The following is a 19,621-nucleotide window of genomic DNA, read 5'->3' as shown; positions in this document are numbered from 1 at the left end:
TAAAGCAAATAATCCAACAACAACCACAATTAAAAAAAAAAAAAGAAAGAAAGGAGAAGTCATGGCCTCCAATTTTCTATAGAATAAATTTTTGCTCCAGTGAAGCTGCCAGTCAAGACCCAGATAGAAAACTTCAGGCTTGAGACCTCCATGCTGGGCACTGTGCTACTTGGAACTTGAACATGAGTTCAAAGGTCCAATTGGGACTAGAGATTCCTGCAAGTCAGAGCCAGGGTCTGTCCCATTGGAATGTGAGAGGAAATGGTCTCTAGGAGTGGTAAGGTCCGTAAAGCACTACAGGCTTCCTTCTCCCGCAAAAGGTTGTGAGTTCTCAGCCAAAACTGCACAAATTTGCCTCTGATTAGGTCTACGATTCTCATCCCTTAATTCAAAGAACTTCCCTGCTAGTCCTTTTCTGCTGGTCTATACTTTCTTCTTCTTCCAAGGCTTACACTTTGCTTTCAGAAGGGTCCTCTAGGCTACACCTTCCTTCAACTTACCAAATTCTGTCCCTTTTCTTATTCAATTAGCCGTGAAGTTATGCTCTCCTCCATTACGACTTGTCTGACTGGCTGGAAATTATCACATTTACACAAATAATCTTTTGGTTCCATTTTTGTTCATCATGCATTTATAATTTGTTTGTGTACAATGTAGTGTGTATATGCAAGGCTAAAAAGTTCAGTCCTAATGCAACTGCAGCCGCATGCTTTACAATGAGCCCATCCATCACTAGTCCTTGGTCATCAGTGGTAACACAATAACACTCTGTGGATCTTTATGGCTTATACAAGACTTTCCATGTCTTAGGTCTTGATCAGCACAATCATTTGAGTTAGAAAATGTTGGTGTGATCCCTATTTACAGGTAAAAATAACTGAAATTTGAAGAAGCTAAGTTAGTCATTTATGGCTTATAAATGACGAGGCTGGTGCTCAAACTGAGATTATTTGAGAATCCCACCCTGGTGATGCCAAGAGTTCACAGACTCTGTTTAGCTTGTACAAGCACATCACCATGCTTCGAGAGCCAGTCAATATCTTTTCAATGATGAAGATAATGCTAACATTTATAAATTACTGAAAAAGGAAAACCAAGAGCTGAATATTCAAAGATGTCTACATAGTAAATGATGCATATTACTTTATGTAGAAAATAATATTGCCTAGGCAATTCATTCCTAGTGTTTGGGTATGGAATCTCTTTTCACAATTTCAAAAATCCAAAAAAATGTCTCAGAAAACTTGCAAATTTAAAGCAAGATTAGGCCTGTGTCTTTTGAATGGTTGCAACTCTTTGTGTGAAGATGATGGGTTAAAACAATATTCCACGAATGGTTTTAAATTGGTATCTGTGGGAAAATCATTATGCCTGTCATTTTGTGCTATGAGTTGCTCAGAAGGGCAGCACTTGGAGTCAGGATTTTCTGGAGATCTGGAGTCTGGTGATCCATAATATAGGGTGTGGGTAACTGTCAGTTTTAGCCCAGACGTTCAAGTCTGAGGCCCTGGCTAACCTCCTCTTCCCAGATGTTTTCCCACTACCTCCTTAGCTTCCTGAGAATTCTCTGAGCTTACCATCATCCCTGGTATGTAAGATTCACCATTGGTTTTATTTATTTTTGATTTATTTATTTTATTTTTTTTAGCTGCGTTGGGCCTTCGTTGCAGTGAGCAGGGGCTTCTCATTGTGGTGGCTTCTTTTGTTGCAGAGCATGGGCTCTAGGCACATGGGCTTTAGTAGTTGTGGCACACAGGCTCAGTAGTTGTGGCTTGCGGGCTCTAGAGCGCAGGCTCAGTAGTTGTGGCACATGGGCTTAGTTGCTCCGCGGCATGCAGGATCTTCCCGGACCAGGGCTCGAACCCGTGTTCCCTGAATTGGCAGGCGGATTCTTAACCACTGCGCCACCCGGGAAGCCCTCACCATTGGTTTTAAACATGCATTATATTTTTTCTTTTCAATTTTGATGTTAAAAAAATCTAAAAATGAACTTAATAATGCTGAATGAGTTTTATTTGCAAGATTTATTGACAAATAAAGTGTTGAACTTTAAAGCCAATGGGAAGTTTATTAAAATAATGACCATGCTAGTTTCATTCCCTATCTCCTAAGAATAGTGGTTTCCAAGCTTGCAGACCTGGAGAACTGTCGCATTGTTGCAAGGGGCCCGTGAATGCATTCTCGTTCCAAACCTTGTCTGTAGTCTCAATGAATAATATAATCTCATAAATGTTAGTCCCACCACTTGTCAAATGAAGGCAGGGAATGTGATTTTAAAGTTTTAATTTCATTTGAAGGAACTGCTGAATTTGAAATCACTCATTAGGAATTTTCTCAACCCAGGCTGACTAAGAGCACAAGGTCCTAGTATCAAACACTCAGGGAACCACTGCCTTTACATGTAAAGAAGAGAATAAATTGAAAAGGAGGCTATGCCCTACATTGTTTATATTTTGATAAAAGATGTTATACAGAGCAGCCCTCTTTCTAAAAGTGAATATTGAAATAAAATTTTCCTGAGAAGTTCTAACCTCCAGATTCTTTACTTTTTATTTTCCAGTGGTCTGTAACACTTAACCCCTTCCCTCTGGTCTGAATATCACTGCTGGCCTTTTAAGCACAGGGTCCTCATTATCAAGACCAACATCCATGCACAGCTAGACTGTCTCTACCATCCACATAGTCTTATTTTCCTCCCCCCATGGCAGGGGGCAGAGGGATGGGAGGTGGGAGAGCTGGGTACTGAGATTGAGTAAATGTGGCCTCAAGCCATGCATGTACTTCTTCCCCTTCCCCATGTTTCATTCCCATTCAAGGATGTCACACACGGGCCACCCATTACAGAGGGTATTTAAAAGAGGAGAACCACAAAGCCCTCATCCAAAAGGCCATGGTTAAGCTCAGTAATCTGTGCTGATGTAATATAGATTATTTATAATGGTGAATAAGCAGAAATGCCTTAGTTTTTTTTAATGCATAGCATTATATTTCCCCTTTGGCAGATTTACATTTCTTATTTGTGACATTTAAGCAACCATAAAAATAAACCACGGTCTTAATGTGGACTACGTGGTAAGGGACATCAGCAACAAAAGTTGTCGTTGCGCAGATCCCATGAAGCACAGGATATTCTACAGTAAAGTGTGTGTGCGTGCACACACGTGAGCACTAAGCAGAATCCCTCTGTGCCTGGTATGTGATACAGAACTGGCGGAGCACACTGACACAGGCAACCTGGGGCAAGCTGAACTATAAAGCCCACTCTGTGTACCACAGCAGTGTAAACAATCATAAGCAACAGAATGAGAGAGGGAAACTCACTCCAGAGTCTGGATTGCCTTCTCCAGTCCCCTGGGAGGTGCTGCCCGCTGCCATGCTGTGATATGAGAGCAGACGGAATTTTGTAGATTGCTCGCAGTATATCAGGGACTACTGTCACGGTGGCCCTTTGGATTTTCATAGAACAGATTGCAGTTATCAGTCAAGCTGAAGTGGAAAAAAAAAAAAAAAACCAAAAAAACCAAAAGCAATCCCATGCCAGCTATGATCGATACTTCCAGAAAACTTTGGAAGAGCTGAACACGTAACCCTTCAGAAAAGAGGTTATGGATGAATGTTGAGGATATTATGCAAAATAAGCCAATCGCATAAGGATAAATACTGTATGAATATACATATATGAGGTATATCAGATAGTCAAACTCACTGAAGCAAAGAATAGGTTGGTGGTTGTCAGGGGCCGCAGGGAGGGAAAAACAGGGAACTGCGAATCAATGGGCATAAAATTTCACATGAAAAGTTCTGGAGATTTGCTGTACAGTACTGCCTATGGATAACAATACTGTATTATACACTTAAAATCTGTTAAGGGGGTAGGGCTATCTTATGTTACGTGTTCTTACCACCATAAAAAGAGTTACATGTCTCAGAGGGGGCTGGACTGCACCATGGAAACCTGACCAGTGAAAGAACCTTTCTGCTCTTAGCATTTATAAGATGCTGTCTAGGGGTCTAGTGCACAGATTAGATAGATAGAGAGACAGATACAGACAAAGTAAGTCTGGGTCCAGAATATGACCACCAGAAGTCAGGTGAGAAAGGAAAACTTTCTTTCTCTGTTGCAATACAAAAGAGAGTCTGAAACAGAGACTACTTTGGCTTCTGGCAGGTAACAAAAGTTTTTACAAGTTATAGGTATAAGGCAGTGCTAAAGCAGGGATGAGCAGATCTCAGTTCTCACAAACAGATGCCCAAAGGATAAGTCAGAAAGGTATATGGTATTGTTTGAGGTTTATCAAGAAAGGGAGGAGAAGGGATTTAAGCCCGAGGCTTGCAACTCATTATGTTAAGTGTCCAACACAAGTGAAGGCTTTGGGGAAAACCGTTACCTTCCTTTGCTGGGAAAGAGTCTTGTATGGTTCTCACTCATTCTCAGTAGTTGAGAGCATCACGCTATCCTTACTCTAGGATACAGGCAACTGTCTCTGCACTCGAATGTAAGAAACCTATTGGAGCATGCCTAGGAAATCAATGTAATTTGAGTTATAAAAAATGTATTTGTGTAAAGAAGCAGTATGGTTTAAGTTGCACATTCCTTAGGCAAAGAAATCCTATGTTTGCGTGGCTGAACTATCAGATACAAGTGGACAAGGATGGGTTGTCCTAGTTGGGATTAATCTACTATGACCTACTTCAGATGAGAGATTTGTCAATCAGGCAAACAAACAAACCAAAATCTACATCTAATTCTCATAAACTATACACAAGGCCCTGATACATACAGGATGAAGCTTGAAGACTGCAGCCACCTGGGGTAAGAAAATGGGAAATTTGATGAGGTAGAATTTAATTGGTAGATAATGGGCGTGCGCCACTAAAACTTCTGAGATTTATATCAAGAGAGATATTCCAAATGAAGTTTGGGACACGTAAGTCATCTTAAATGTGAGGAAGATGAGATGGGAATGTGTGAGAGAACTGAGAAAGGTGAAGTGGTCCCAATATGACGTTACGGTTATGAAAAAATAATCATTATATCTACTATTTTCACAAAGCTTCCAACATGACAGGGAAGAAGAGATACCAAGATTTGGTGGTGAAAATGAAAGAGACAAGTAAAACCTTAATGCTACTTTTTGAACTCATTTAAGATTAGTATATTCTAGAACCTAGTGACGCATTAAAGTTTCCTCTTTTTTACCAACAGAATTGGAAGAAAGAAGACAAGGCATCAGCTTCCCCAGTGCCCTGAATTCCAGGGGGTATTGCTAATGAGCAGAGTGGCAGAAACTTGGATGTTTGCCAAGAAAACTTCTTCATAATACTTTTACCATCTTATTTCATCTTATCTTGGCTTAGTTACGCTAAATCGGAGACCACGTGTGACCTGAAAAGCAATCTAGTCTTTGGGAGGTTTGCTCAGAACTTCCCAATATTCACAGTAGGCAAGCATAAAACTGGCTTCTAGGACCAAGTCCAAAAGGAAAGCCCCAAATTGGCAAGAAACGACTTTTCACATGTTTCCTATCATGCAGTGAGAACTCTGGGCCCACCAGGCTACCGTCTCTTAATCACTGCAACAAACAAATCTTTCCTACTTTAAAATGCATTGGTTCTCATCTATCACTTACTCCAAAGTCTATCAGGGAGTTAGAGAGAACAGAACAAAAGAAGAAGCCATCAAAAATGGCCTTGGGCTTCCCTGGTGGCGCAGTGGTTGAGAGTCTGCCTGCCAATGCAGGGGACGCGGGTTCGAGCCCTGGTCTGGGAAGATCCCACATGCCGCGGAGCAACTGGGCCCGTGAGCCACGATTACTGAGCCTGCGCGTCTGGAGCCTGTGCTCCGCAACAAGAGAGGCCGCGATAGTGAGGGGCCCGTGCACCGCGATGAAGAGTGGCCCCCACTTGCCGCAACTAGAGAAAGCACTCGCACAGAAACGAAGACCCAACACAGCCAAAAATAAATAAATAAATAAATAAATAAATAAAGTTTAAAAAAAAAAAAAATGGCCTTTATTCTGCCTAGTAGAAGGAAAGAGATAAGAATTGCAGTCTGCAAACTTCATTCCTAATTTGGCTAATTTCTAAATGCTCCCGCTATCACAAAAGGCAGGAAAGGAGAACAGTGTATTTTTCACCCAAGAAAAAAACAGATAATTATTATTTTCATATAGTTTGGGGCAAAAAAGACAGAAAGTAAAAAATATTATAAATAAAGAGACTTTTTGCACAAAGATATTATGCGTCACACACACACACAAAGTAGTCTTTTTCTTCTGTAGATAAATGCATGAGGAAGCAGTTCTAAGGCTGCATTGTGCCCTAACAGTTCTCCCAGTTAAAATACAAGGCCAGGCACAGCACAAAATGGCTTTTTAAAATATGAACTCTTAGTGTGAGTCCTTCCATAACAAACCTGAGGTGTCTAAGACAAAGTTAAAGTGAAACAGAGCCACAAGTGATGTTTTATAACCATGGATGGCACAGCCTGACCTTTGCAGAAATGAGAGGCAAGATTGATTGGCTAATGGAATCCCTGCCATTCACTTACATGGTGATAAATTGCGATCTTGGCTCTGATTTCCACCCTAATTTCATCAGTTGGAGACTCTTATTAGGGACTAATTGAAAGCTGCTTCTTTACAGAATAAAGAGTATTTTGTTGGAAAGAGTCTTCCTCTGAGGCAGAAAGTGAAGAAGAGACAAAGACTAATACAGACCTTTTAGGCCTTTCACAAGATAAAACCAGAAGATGATTGCTGAAGGAAAATGCTAGTTTAAGGCAGACCTGTTCCTGACCTCCATTTTAGTAAATTTTGTTTTGACCAAAGGAAAGACAGCTGATGGTAAAGTAGAAGTCATGTCTAACAAGCAAATATCACTATATACAACATAAATGGTAAGCCTATTCCTGGGTACTTGCAAAACACAAGTTATTTGAAAAACTTGACAAAGAAGTTCTTAAAATGTGTTACAGGATGATCAATTAACCCATTTACATAAAGTGGGCAATTTTCTACAAACCTGGACTTGATAAAGAACTAAAACATGAATACATAGCATGTGTGCAACCAGTGACAGCTTTTCTGAGATATTAACTGAGAACTAAGATTTCCAGATACCATATTTTCTATAAACAATCCTTCCTCCACCTCCACCCCCCAAATAAGAGAACTTATACACTGTGTCACTGGGTTATACTCTGTGCTCAATAGATATATATTGGTATAAATATGAACAAATGACTACAGAAATATTCTCCTAAGCATGTTCCTAAAAAATGTACATAGACCAAACCACGATGCTGGTATGACCTGGAGTTAAAAGTTGTGCCCTCTTTGTAATTAACTTTACAGGGACATTACTATTATGTATCAATTATTCAAATCTGATTGCTTGTAACTGTACTCTGGTCCCAACATTTCAAAGCAGATATCCAAATGAATTCAGAGATTTATATTTCTTAGATTTTATTATTTCAAAATTCTCTCATCTCTGATTTCATTTTTGATTTCTCTGAATACTGATGATAGTAATTGCACAGTGTAACCCCACTTCCCCATCCCAATCATGGATGCCTTGAATTAATTATGAAAAATACAAGCTCCTAAAAGGACTGACTTTTTCTTTCCCTGAAGGCAGGTAATTTTCGAGGCGTCCAGGACTCACCATGTCTGCTAACTAAAAGCAGACCCTGCTGGTATGAGGGAACCAGGCTCACAGTGACCACTGGATCTCTCTGAAGGCAGGGACCATCTCTTGCACATCTCTTATGTTGCACTTAGCATCTGACATGTGCAGGGCCCATAACAGGCTCACGATAAATGCATGTTGAACTGAATGCTAGGAAGTATAGGGCTTATGGTTCTAGATCTGAGCTGGCATCTCACTTGGTGTGTGTGTGTAGGTCTGTTAAAATAGTCTTCCTTAGCAGGAACCACACTGCTTTGGATTGATGACATGGCATCCGTAGAGTAATTTAGGAGATGGGCGGCATCAAGTACTTTACTTGGATTGGATTCCTGTCCTCCATTATTGGATTCCTTGGTTGGATCCTGTTGAGTTGATAATGAGTTCTTCTGCGGGGGTGGCTTCATTTCAGTGATGGGTGACGTGATCCTTTATACTGTGTTAAAGATTATCTGTGGTCTAGTGAGCAGAGGAGTATGAAGAGAGCCATGAGAAAGGGGTTATGATTCAGGTTCTGCCATTGATTCCTGGCAGCTCACTTAAGGGTCTCTTGGGGTCTAGCTTTTCTCTTCATAACCTGACATTAATACTTATTCTCAAGAGAAGTACAGTAATAGTATATGAGCTTTAGAAAGTTTGAGAGAGTTCACTATAAGAAGTAATGTTTGTTATGAGTAAGATTAGCACTGAGGCATGGAGTTGAAGAAATTTTGGAGCTGGAAATAAACTGTATGATCATCTATTCCAACTGCATTATTTTCTTCATCAAAAATACACCTGCACTCTCATCTATATTAACCTAATTAACTTTGAATAGTTATTAACACTGCACCCTCAAAACTTGGGAGATGTGACAGATTGAAAGAGACAAATGTCTTGGATTTTTATCCTTCCTCATCCTCCACATCACCTAATACCTTAAAGAGAAAAAGAGATGCCCAATCAGTAACAGCTAAGCCAGCAAAACAACCTGGATCATCCTAGACATATCATTATTTCTGATAAAGATACAAAAGACTATTTACAATTCCACAGTCACATCAATTTTTGACATTTCTCTTGAGCACGAAATGATTCCTTCTAAAAAGGAAAAGTCTTTAATTTTATAGCTGAGACATAAAAAGTGCCCTATGCTGAAAGTTTTAATTTAAAACTATTAACAATTTAGGGATCAGTTACTACATACAAGGTAGAGATTAAGGTATTGATTAGGAATAGAAAGAAAAGAGTATGAATATCATGAAAATTATTCTTCTTTAAAGATAAATGTCATGTGATAACAACAGTTAAGGATCTTTTAACAGTTGGAGCTTTTAACAGTTGCAAGCAGACCTCTTGTACTTACTTTTTTGCTAATGCTTTAATTCACCAGACCTTTACTGATTTTCTACTATGTAAAACCCAGAATCTCCTTAGACACTGGACAAAGAGGACACAAATCATTTTCTCTTGTGTTGGTGTTGGAAAATTATGTCCATGGGTCAAATTTGGCTTGCCACCTACTACTTTCCTTCTTTATTAAAAAAATGATATATAATTTATATCCCATAAAATTCACTCTTTTAAAGTATACAGTTCAGTTTTTAATATATTTACAAAGTTGTGCAACCATCATCATTACCTCTAACTTTATAATATTTTATTCACCTCAGAAAGAAACCTTTTATCTGTTAGCAGTCACTACCCATTCTCTCCTTCCCCGTCCCCCTGGCACCAACCACTCATCTGCTTTTTGCCTCTATATGGATTGGCCTATTTGGACATTTCATATAAATGAAATCATAATACATGGCCTTTTGTGTCTTTTTACTTTGACTTAGCATAATTTTTTCAAAGTTCATCCATGTCATAGCATGAATAAGTATTTCATTATTGTTTATGAATGAATAACATTCAATTTTATGGATATACCAGATTTGTTTATCCATTCTTCAAGTTGATTAACATTTATGTTGTTTCCATCTTTTGGTTCTTATGAATAATGCTGCTATGGACATTTGTGTACAAGTATCTGTGTGGATATATATTTTCAGTTCTCTTGGTTATTTACCTAGGAGTGGAACTGCTGTGTCATGTGGAAACTACGTTTGCCTTTCTGAGGGACTGGCCATGAGTTTCCCAAAATAGCTACAACATTTTACATTTCCACCAACAATGAATGAGGGTTACAATTACTCTCTCTACATCTTGTCAACACATTATTGTCAGTTTTTTGTTTTGTTTTGTTTTGTAAGGCCAGACACTATAAAACTCTTAGGGGAAAACATAGGCAGAAGACTCTATGACATAAATCACAGCAAGATCTTTTTTGACCCACCTCCTAGAGTAATGGAAGTAAAATAAAAAATAAACAAATGGGACCTAATGAAACTTAAAAGCTTTTGCACAGTAAAGGAAACCATAAACAAGACGAAAAGACAACCCCCAGAATGGGAGAAAATATTATCAGTTTTTTTATTATAGGCATCTTAGTTGGTGTGAAGTGCCATCTCATTGCGGTTTCATTTTGTACTTCCCTAATGAATACTGATGTTCAGCATTTGAGCATCTTTTCATGTGCTTACTGGTCATTTGTATATCTTCTTTGGAGAAATGTCTATTCAAGTCCTGTGCCCATCGATTAATTAGGTTGTTTGTCTTCTTATTTTTGAGTCATAAGATTTCTTTATATATCCTGGATACTATATCATTATAAAATATATGATTTCCAGATATTTTCTCCCGCTCTGTGGGTTGTGTTTGCACTTTCTTGATTACGTCCTTTGAATTGCACAAGTTTTTAATTTTGTTGAAATCCAAATTACCTTTTTTTCCCTTTGGTTGCTTGAACTTCAGGTATCCACTGCCTGATCTAAGATTACGAAGATTTATACTGGTGTTTTCTTTTAAGAGTTTTATAGTTTTAGCTCTTACATTTGGTCTTTGATCTATTTTGAGTTGATTTTTGTATATGCTGTGAGAGTAGTATAGACTCATTCTCTGCATGTGGATATCCAGTTGTCGAAGCACCATTTGTTGAAAAGACTATTTTCTCTTCATTAAATTGCACTGACATCTCTGTTACGCTGAACAATAGTTTCACCATGACCTAGTCCCTGAGGCTAGTGAAAGTTACTTTATATGGCAAAAGGGACTCTGCAGATATGGTTAAGTATCTTGTGATAGAGAAATAATCCTGGATTATGAGGTGGTCAAGATGTAATTAAAAGGGTCCTTATCAGAGAATCACAGAATGATCCGATACAGAGGGTGATATGAAAATGAAGCAGAGGTTAGACTGACGTAGCCATGAATACCAGCAGCCTCTAGAAACTGGAAGAGGAAAGAAACAGAATATCCCTTGGAGCTTCCAGAAGGAACTAGTCCTGCTGACACCTGTGAGACTTATTTTGGACTTTCCACCTCCTGCACTGTAAGATAATTTATGTTTTAAATTTTATCACTAAATTTGTGGTAATTTCTTATAGCAGCAATAGGACACATGCAACATCTTCATCAAAAATCAACTATCATATCATGGTACATGTTTACTATACAATATGATTATTTTAAAAGATGTGACAGATCCGTATTTTCTGGCATAAAAAATGTCCAAGGTATACTGTTGAATGAAAAAATAGTCACAGAAAAATATATGACATCCATGATAAAAAATATATACACACTTAAATATGTCCTGAATATAAATATCAGTAACTGCGATAAAACATTCTGAAGTGGTAGCTATAAAACTTTAGGGACTTCCCCCCCACCAAAAAAAAAAAATCAACTATCATAAATGTATGGTTTATTTCCAGATTCTTGGTTCTATTCCATTGATCTATAGGCCTGTCCTTATGTATAATACAATATACTGTTAATTACTGTAGCTTTGTAGTAAGTTTTGAAAATGTGAAGAGTTCTCAAAATTTGTTCAAAGATCATTTTGGCTATTCTGATCCCCTTGCACACTTGTATGATTTCAATCCACTTAAATTTACTGAGACTGTTATATGCCCTAACATAAGCCTATCCTGAAGAATGTTCCATGTGTAATTGAGAAAAATGTATATTCCAATATTATTGGCTACAGTGTTTTGTACTTATATAGTTTTCCTTTACCTTTACCAGTACTCTTTATTTCTTCATGTAGATTTGAATTACTGTCTAGTGTCCTTTCATTGTGACATGAAGTACTCCCTTTAGCATTCTATGTAGGGCCAGTCTGCTAGCAATGAATTCTTTCTGCTTTAGTTTATATGGGAGTTTTTAAAAATTTTCCTTCATTTTTGAAGAATGATTTTACTGGATACAGAATTCCTGGTTGAATCTTTTCTTCCCCTCCAAAATGTTGAATATGTCTTCCCACTGCCTTCTGGCGTTAATGGTATCTGATGAGAACTTAGCTGTTAATCCTGATATTGATGATCACGTGAATATGATGAGTCACTTCTCTCTTGTTTCAAGAGTCTCTTTGTGTTTGACAGTTTTTATTATGATGTATCTATGTGTAGATTTCTTTGACTTCATCCTACCTGGAGTTTGTTGAGTTTTTGAATGTGTAGATTAATGTTTTTTTCACCAAGTTTAGGAAGTTTTGACCCTTATTTCTTTAAAAATTCTTTCTGTTTCATCTTTCCTCTTGCCCTGGGACTCCCATCATGCATATGTCTGTATGCTTGTTAATGTCTCCCAGATTTCTGAGGCTCTATACATTTCCCTTCATTATTTTATTTTTCTTTTCTTCAGACTGGATAATCTCAATTGACATATCTTCCAATTAAATGATTCTTTTTTTCTGGCTGCCCAGATATACTGTTCGGTCCCTCTAGTTAATTTTTTAATTTCAGTTTTTGTACTTTTAACCTTCAGATTATCTATTTGATTCTTCCTTATAATTTCTATTTTGTTATTGATATTCTCTATTTAGTTTGACATCATGCTTGTACCTTCCTTTAGTTCCTTAAATATATTTAATTAAAATAACCAATTCAAAATCTTTGTCTAATAAGACCAACTTCTCAGCTTCCTCAGAAACAGTTTCTATTGCCTGCTTGCTATGTATGGACCATACTTTTTCCTTTTCATGTCTCATATTTTTTGCTGAAAACTGAACACTTAAAATAACATAATATGTCAACTCTGGAGACCAGATTTCCCCCTCTCTCTAGTGTTTGTTGACGTTGCTATTTATTACTGCTACTGTTTGTTTGTTTAGTAACTTTTTGAAGTAATTATGAGAAGTCTGTGCTGTTTGTCATATCTAATGATGTTTCTGTCTGACAGAAATTCCCTTTAATGGCTGGCACCAATAAATCTTCTAGTCTTTGCTGAGGGGCTCTATGTGTTGGGGCACACATTCAACACTCAGCTAGGCTATTTACAGCTTCACCTTTGTCCTCACTTTCTGCTTGCACAGAGACTCAAGGTTAGCCTGAGGAGAGAGGGTCTTGCCAGGGCTTTCCTAAATATGTGCACTGCCCCATGCTTGTGCATGGCCTTTTACTTTCCAGGAGTACATCAGAGTTTTTCAAAACCCCTATGGACATCTCATCCCCTAGCCTTTCCTTTTGAGCATTTTTTAAAAATTGAAATATAACTAGCATATAGTATTATACTAGTTTCAGGTGTACAACATAGTGATTCAACATCTATATACATTTCTAAATAACCACAGCAATAAGTCTAGTTACCATCAGTCACCATACAAAGTTAATACAATATTATTGACTATATTCCCCATGGTTTATACTATATCCCCATGACATCTGAGCTTTTAGACGAAGCTTAGCCACAACAGGACTTATGACATCATAGAAGTCTTTGGATTTGCTACCTAGCCCCCAATCAACAAAAGACTGGGTAGGTCTGGAGTTGCACATTTTATACCCTCCCCAGTACATGGAATCCAAACTACTTAGCCATTTTATTTTTCCTTAGTCCTTGTAAAACTTTGCACATGAAAAAAATCTGGATTCTCCTGTGACTGACAAACTCTCTTTAGCTGCACTTAGCTCCTGGTCCCTAAGGCATCATAAACATCACTTTAGTCTACTACACAGGTAGCCTCTGAAAATATTACTGATGTTTTGTTATTTTTGTTTTTTTTATTACTGATGTTTTTGTTCATTATATGACCAACAATATTTCAAATAAAATTGTGGTGGACAGAAATAGCATGTGGATTTATTAAAACTATAAAAGTAAAGAACCTGAGATTTATATGAGATATTGATGTAATCTTCAAAAAAGATTAACACCTTTGAAAAACAAGAAGAGACAGAGATTGAGAGAGAGAAAGCTATTGATATTCTGAAGACTATTAAGAATTTGGTGATCCTAGAATCAGCATCTTGATAGGAGTCTACGTATGGAATTCTCAATACTAAGTCTGGAGCTACAGAGATCATGCACAATGCCATCTAATATTACTCTGAAAGTAGAAGGTTAATATCAGAAACCTTTTCAGTCTGGTATATTCTGCTGATTCTAAAAGCTCAGAGCACTGTTTTCTTTATATCATAAAATAAGCCAGGCATGGCCAATTTAATAAGATATAGATCCATTTTCTGGATTTCTGAAATAGTCACTTTGCTGATGTAAAGGAATTCATTCAACAGCAACATATACGTAACTAACTCTCCTATGGGAGGATGTTTTTCTTCCATGTGTGAACAATGTTTTGATCAGGATTTACAAAGAGAAAAAAAGCTGATTTGTGAAAGAAAACATCAAAGCTTCTTTTCACTAAATGAAAACAGTAAAGATCAAAACAGATTGCAACACCAACCTGAGCCTTTGTAGAAATCCATGTTGGCAGTGCATGACAAGCAAAAGGGAAAGAAAATTATATATGCATTAGTTGAACTGCTATTATAATGCAAAATAGAAAAAAAAGTAGAAATTCTTTCCCCTGGTTATTCAAAATTAACGGCTTACACTTTAGCTCGAATGTGAATGTTTCCCTCCCATTTTTCAAGCAAAATACCCCCTCTAAGTGGAAATCAAACGTATGATTGTGTGGAAAAATAAAGAACACGTGGATCTGAGAAGGTTGGGCAGATTTCCTCCAGCTGTCCTCTGGTTATGACAGCTGACTCCTAAGACCAAGGCTTAAGGAAATACAATAAAGCTCTGAAGCTTATCCCAAACTCTCTAAGTAGCAGCACAAGTATCACAGCCACAGCTTATTAATCATGGCAAAGAAAGAAAAGAAAAGAAAAAATACATAAGACTTATTAGTTTTGAAGGTTATAGCACACACAGACCAGACTAAATCTTAGAATATGGATTCCATGACACTTGGTTCTACTGCCTACTCACTCCCACCATGTATTTGTACTCCTCAATCCTACCACAATTATAATTTTTAATTTACTTAAGTGGTTATCTAATTACTGTCATCTCTACAAATAGACTGTATGCTCCCTGAGGGCAGGGCTAGTATCATTTGGTTGTTGTTGTTCATCAGTGTATTCTCAATACTTATCCAGTGCTTGGCATTGAGTAGATACTTCAAAAATATTTTGGAAAGGTAAATGAATGAATGTAGTCCCAAGGCAATATAAATTATAAATATTTAGATATATCTAAAAATTATAAACCAAATCAAAAATTCATGTTCAATTTGAATTCAAGTTTTACTGTTTTATGTAATAGATCGGAAATCTTAATTTACAGAATATTTCCACAGGAGCTAGGTTGGGTAAATTGATCAAACATCCATTTACCTGCATCTTGGGAATTCTAATCACATTTAAAGCAACCCACCATCATCACAATGTATAACTAATGATTGTTTACACCTAGAAGTCACTGAACCCAAAGGGCTTCACAAACTTAGCAGGAGGCCAGACTTAACTATCACTACTTCAAAAATATTATTAAAATTGATACATTTGCCAGCTATAAATTATATAGGTTAATCAAAAGAAGAATATCTTTGGCTTTAGGTAGAGATATTAGGAGGATTAAAAGTCCTTAAAGATAAGAAGCTCAGGAAAATCTCTGACCTGAGAAAATGTCTGTTTTCACGATAATAGCTAGATATAATTAACTCAGAGTTAAGTGCTCAATGAACAATGTTCACAGCATTATTTTATTGCACATTAGTATCACATCTTATGGAAATGATTTATGGGCTCTTTTAATATAACTGTCAAATCTTGATGACTATTGCCCATAGATGGATTTAAATCAATGAACCAGGAAACTTGGGTGTATTGCCTCTTTCACTCCTGTTTTTGTGTAGACCTCCTACACATTTTGGACTGTCCAGAACTTAGAGTTCTAGGTATAGGGTTCTAGGTATATAGCTCCATGGTTCAGGGATTTCTAAAACTATTTAATTTCAGCTCACTGCACTTCTAGAGCAAATATGTACAAATATGTATAAAAAACCCAAACATATTATTAACATTAAAGGCCAAGAATTCTCTCCATGAATAATAGTAGGTAATTTCCTTGATATAGATGGTTAAATTTCTACAAGGCAATAAATAAAGGCAATCAGAAGTACCTCTTTTGTTATTCCCCAGGATACATACTGAAGAAGCTTTCCAAAGCACTAGTAAACATGTTGGATATGGGAATCTGACTGTACTTTGAAGAACTAAGCTCTCCAGGAATTACATTTATTACTTTTCCTTTTTCTGCCTTTTAAAAAATCTGGGTGCCATAATTATTTAATTTCTGGTTAAAATATATAAATTTTGGATAAAGATTAATCCCCTATCCTCCTGGCTCAAAAGTCTTTGAGATATTTCAACCACTTTACTTCTATATGCAGCTTCCATTTTTCTCCTTGGCTTTAGTCAAACTGCTTTTCGCTATTTCTGCTTTAAATACTACTATCATATAAATATAGGTGCTTAAATAGACCCTGCTTAACATTTCCTACTGGGCCTCCATTTCCACATGTCTAAATACTATTCTTTCTTTAAGATCAATTCAGGTCTTAATTTCTCTTACCTTAAATTTTCCCAAACCTGGGCTTCCATACTCCCCTAATTTCCTGAGGCTCAACAGATAGTTCCACAGATTTGGTTTTTTATACATATGTTCTATCTCCCTAGATGAAGTCCAGGTGTGTTTTGAGACTGGGATCCATAGCACATGCATTAGACAAATTCAGACCAATTCACTTGACTACTCAAAACACTGCAGGGGGGCTTCCCTGGTGGCGCAGTGGTTGAGACTCTGCCTGCTAATGCAGGGGACACGGGTTCGAGCCCTGGTCTGGGAAGATCCCACATGCCGCGGAGCAACTGGGCCTGTGAGCCACAATTACTGAGCCTGCGCGTCTGGAGCCTGTGCTCCGCAACGGGAGGGGCCGCGATAGTGAGAGGCCCGCGCACCGCGATGAAGAGTGGCCCCCACACCACGAGGAAGAGTGGCCCCCGCACCACGATGAAGAGTGGCCCCCGCTTGCCGCAACTAGAGAAAGCCCTCGCACGAAACGAAGACCCAACACAGCTAAAAATAAATAAATAAATAAATAAATAAATAAATAAATAAATAAATAGAGTAGCTATTAATTTAAAACAAAACAAAACACTGCAGGGCTCCTATCACACTTAGAAACATACCTGTGGTTCTCTTCCTCATGGCTCACTGAGCTTTAAGTGACCCCACCCTGCCATTTGCCTAAAAGTATCTCCGACTTTTTCCCTCTAGCTCATTTTACTCCAGCCACACCACCCTTCATGCACATAAAATTTCCCCAGAAGTTATGCATTTATTTGGTATTTAGTGGATGGTGGTAAGAATGAATTAGGTATTATATACATTTTCCAATTAAAGATAGAAAACTTGAACAACAGACACAACTCAAACATGCTTCCTCTTTCCTTAGAGCACCTGTTTTTTGCTGTCTCCTCAAAGACGAAATGAGAAAAAAAAATGCATTGTCCCGGAATCTCATCAATGTTATTTTTCAAAGAGTACAACTGCTAGTTGGTCATAATATGCCATTCTATACCCACAATCACATAAAAGGGATTGTTACACACTGTTTAATAGCCTACAATGACTTCTAAAAAATAGATGTACTGTTAGAACCCTGGTTCTCATTAATCCTCTGAAATCCTCCAAAAATAGGTAGGAAGGCAGAAAAAGAAATGACTATTTCTATTTGATGGTACAGAAACTAAAAATGGAGGAATAAACCTGGATCAAAGGCAAAAGGGGAAATGGAAGGATTAGGAAAATAATCAGTGTTTCAAACTCTGTGGAAAATCAAAGTTGGAACAAAACAAGCTCCTTTGCTAACACTGTTAACTGTGTGTGTGTGTGTGTGTATGCATGCACACGCATGCCCATGGGCATATGTGCGAACATGTGTGCATGGCAGAGTTATTTAACATACACTTAAAAAAATTACTTATTATTTATTTATGGCTGCGTGGGGTCTTCATTGCTGCGCACGGGCTTTTCTCTAGTTGTGGCGAGCGGGGGCTACTCTTCGTTGCGGTGAGTAGCTTCCCATTGCAGTGGCTTCTCTTGTTGTGGAGCACGGGCTCTAGGCACTCGGGCTTCAGCAGTTGTGGCTCGTGGTCTCTAGAGCGCAGGCTCGGTAGTTGTGGTGCACGGGCTGAGCTGCTCTGCCACATGTGGGATCTTCCCGGCCCAGGGCTCGAACCCGCGTCCCCTGTATTGGCAGGCGGATTCTTAACACTGTGCCATCAGGGAAGCCCTAACATACACTTTTAAAATATTTGAATAAACAAGAGTGATATTGGAGAGAGAAAGCTAAGATTGGAGCTGACAAATCAAGTGTTTAGTCAAAGTTTTCACTGTGATTCCATCTAATAAGAGAACCAATCAGGCAGTCAAACAAACAACATTATCAGAGGCAAATTGCTGGGTCTAAGAGTCCTTTAATCAGATGCAACTTGCTGAAATCTCAATAACCTAGAAAGCCCAGTGGCAGCCAAGGCTAAGGGCGTGCATGCTATGATTACATTAAGACAAATATATTAATCTATCTAGGGAATCATTACTTTCTTCTTTTGCAGAGAGCTATTTACATAACATTTGAAATACGCTGCTTTGCATATCACTGGACTAAGTCACTAAACAAAGCCTTTGTTGGAATGGGAGATCCAAAACAAACAAGGCAAAATCCAAAACAATAACAACAACAACTAATGCTCCCACAGCTTTGCTTAACTTCTTGCTATCTATCAGAATAGCAAGAATCTTTTTTTTAAAGTAGGGAGTTGAGATGAAGGATGGGTAATAGAGTTAGTGGATTAAGTTAAGTCTGATAGCTATAAAGTAACATGACAGAGGAGTTTTTATTCATGTGCACATAGAGAGGAGAGGTAGGTTTAACCAGTGTAGGAATAACAGGTTTTACTCTATTTTACTTATTTTCTATGAGACAAAATTTTGGACAGTCATGTTATAGGGAATTGGAACATTCCCAATACTAAAGGAATGAGTTAGGAATAATGAATTCTGAAGAAACTAAATTAGCAATAGGGAGTCATTTATATATAGAGCAATTTCCTGAGTTAAAATAAAACAAATGTATTTTGTCTTCTTCATCTAATATTTCTAAGCTACATTGTTAAAAATATGCTATTTCACTATGCATTTCTGTATCACTATGTATTTATATATAAATATTATGTATTGTGTCTATTATATAAGATATATTCAATATTACCTAGATATGTATATATACATAGATATATGCCATAGATACACCAGATATCTATACCATATACCTATATCTATCTTATCTGAGCAAACAATGTGTGGGTCAGATACTTACTGCCCCATTTTTCTAACCCAAATATTTTAAGATGTATGAATCAAATTTTTAATATCAAAATCATGGCTTATCCACTATTTTGATTCATTATTTGTCATAAAACTTATTTGTCCTAATGATTGTGATTTTATTCCTACAGTCACTAACAAGTTTATGGACTTGTTTTCATCATGA

General features: G+C 37.5%; 1 protein-coding gene across 2 annotated transcripts in view; it reads right to left on the bottom strand.

Annotated features, from left to right (window-relative positions):
- The window catches only part of THSD7B (thrombospondin type 1 domain containing 7B), a 751,247-nt gene that overhangs the window by 104,869 nt on the left and 626,757 nt on the right, over positions 1–19,621 (bottom strand). The window contains exon 15 of one of the 2 annotated variants that reach the window (XM_036856921.1): positions 14,459–14,464. The exons of the other annotated variant lie outside the window; for it this stretch is intronic. Within the exon in view, the coding sequence (XP_036712816.1) occupies positions 14,459–14,464 (6 nt within the window). The remainder of the gene's footprint in view (positions 1–14,458; positions 14,465–19,621) is intronic. 2 annotated transcript variants of the gene reach the window in all.

This window comes from Balaenoptera musculus, chromosome 7 (genome assembly GCF_009873245.2).
Source record: "Balaenoptera musculus isolate JJ_BM4_2016_0621 chromosome 7, mBalMus1.pri.v3, whole genome shotgun sequence".
Classification (NCBI taxonomy): Eukaryota; Metazoa; Chordata; class Mammalia; order Artiodactyla; family Balaenopteridae; genus Balaenoptera; species Balaenoptera musculus.
This window is presented reverse-complemented; position numbering and strand designations above follow the sequence as displayed.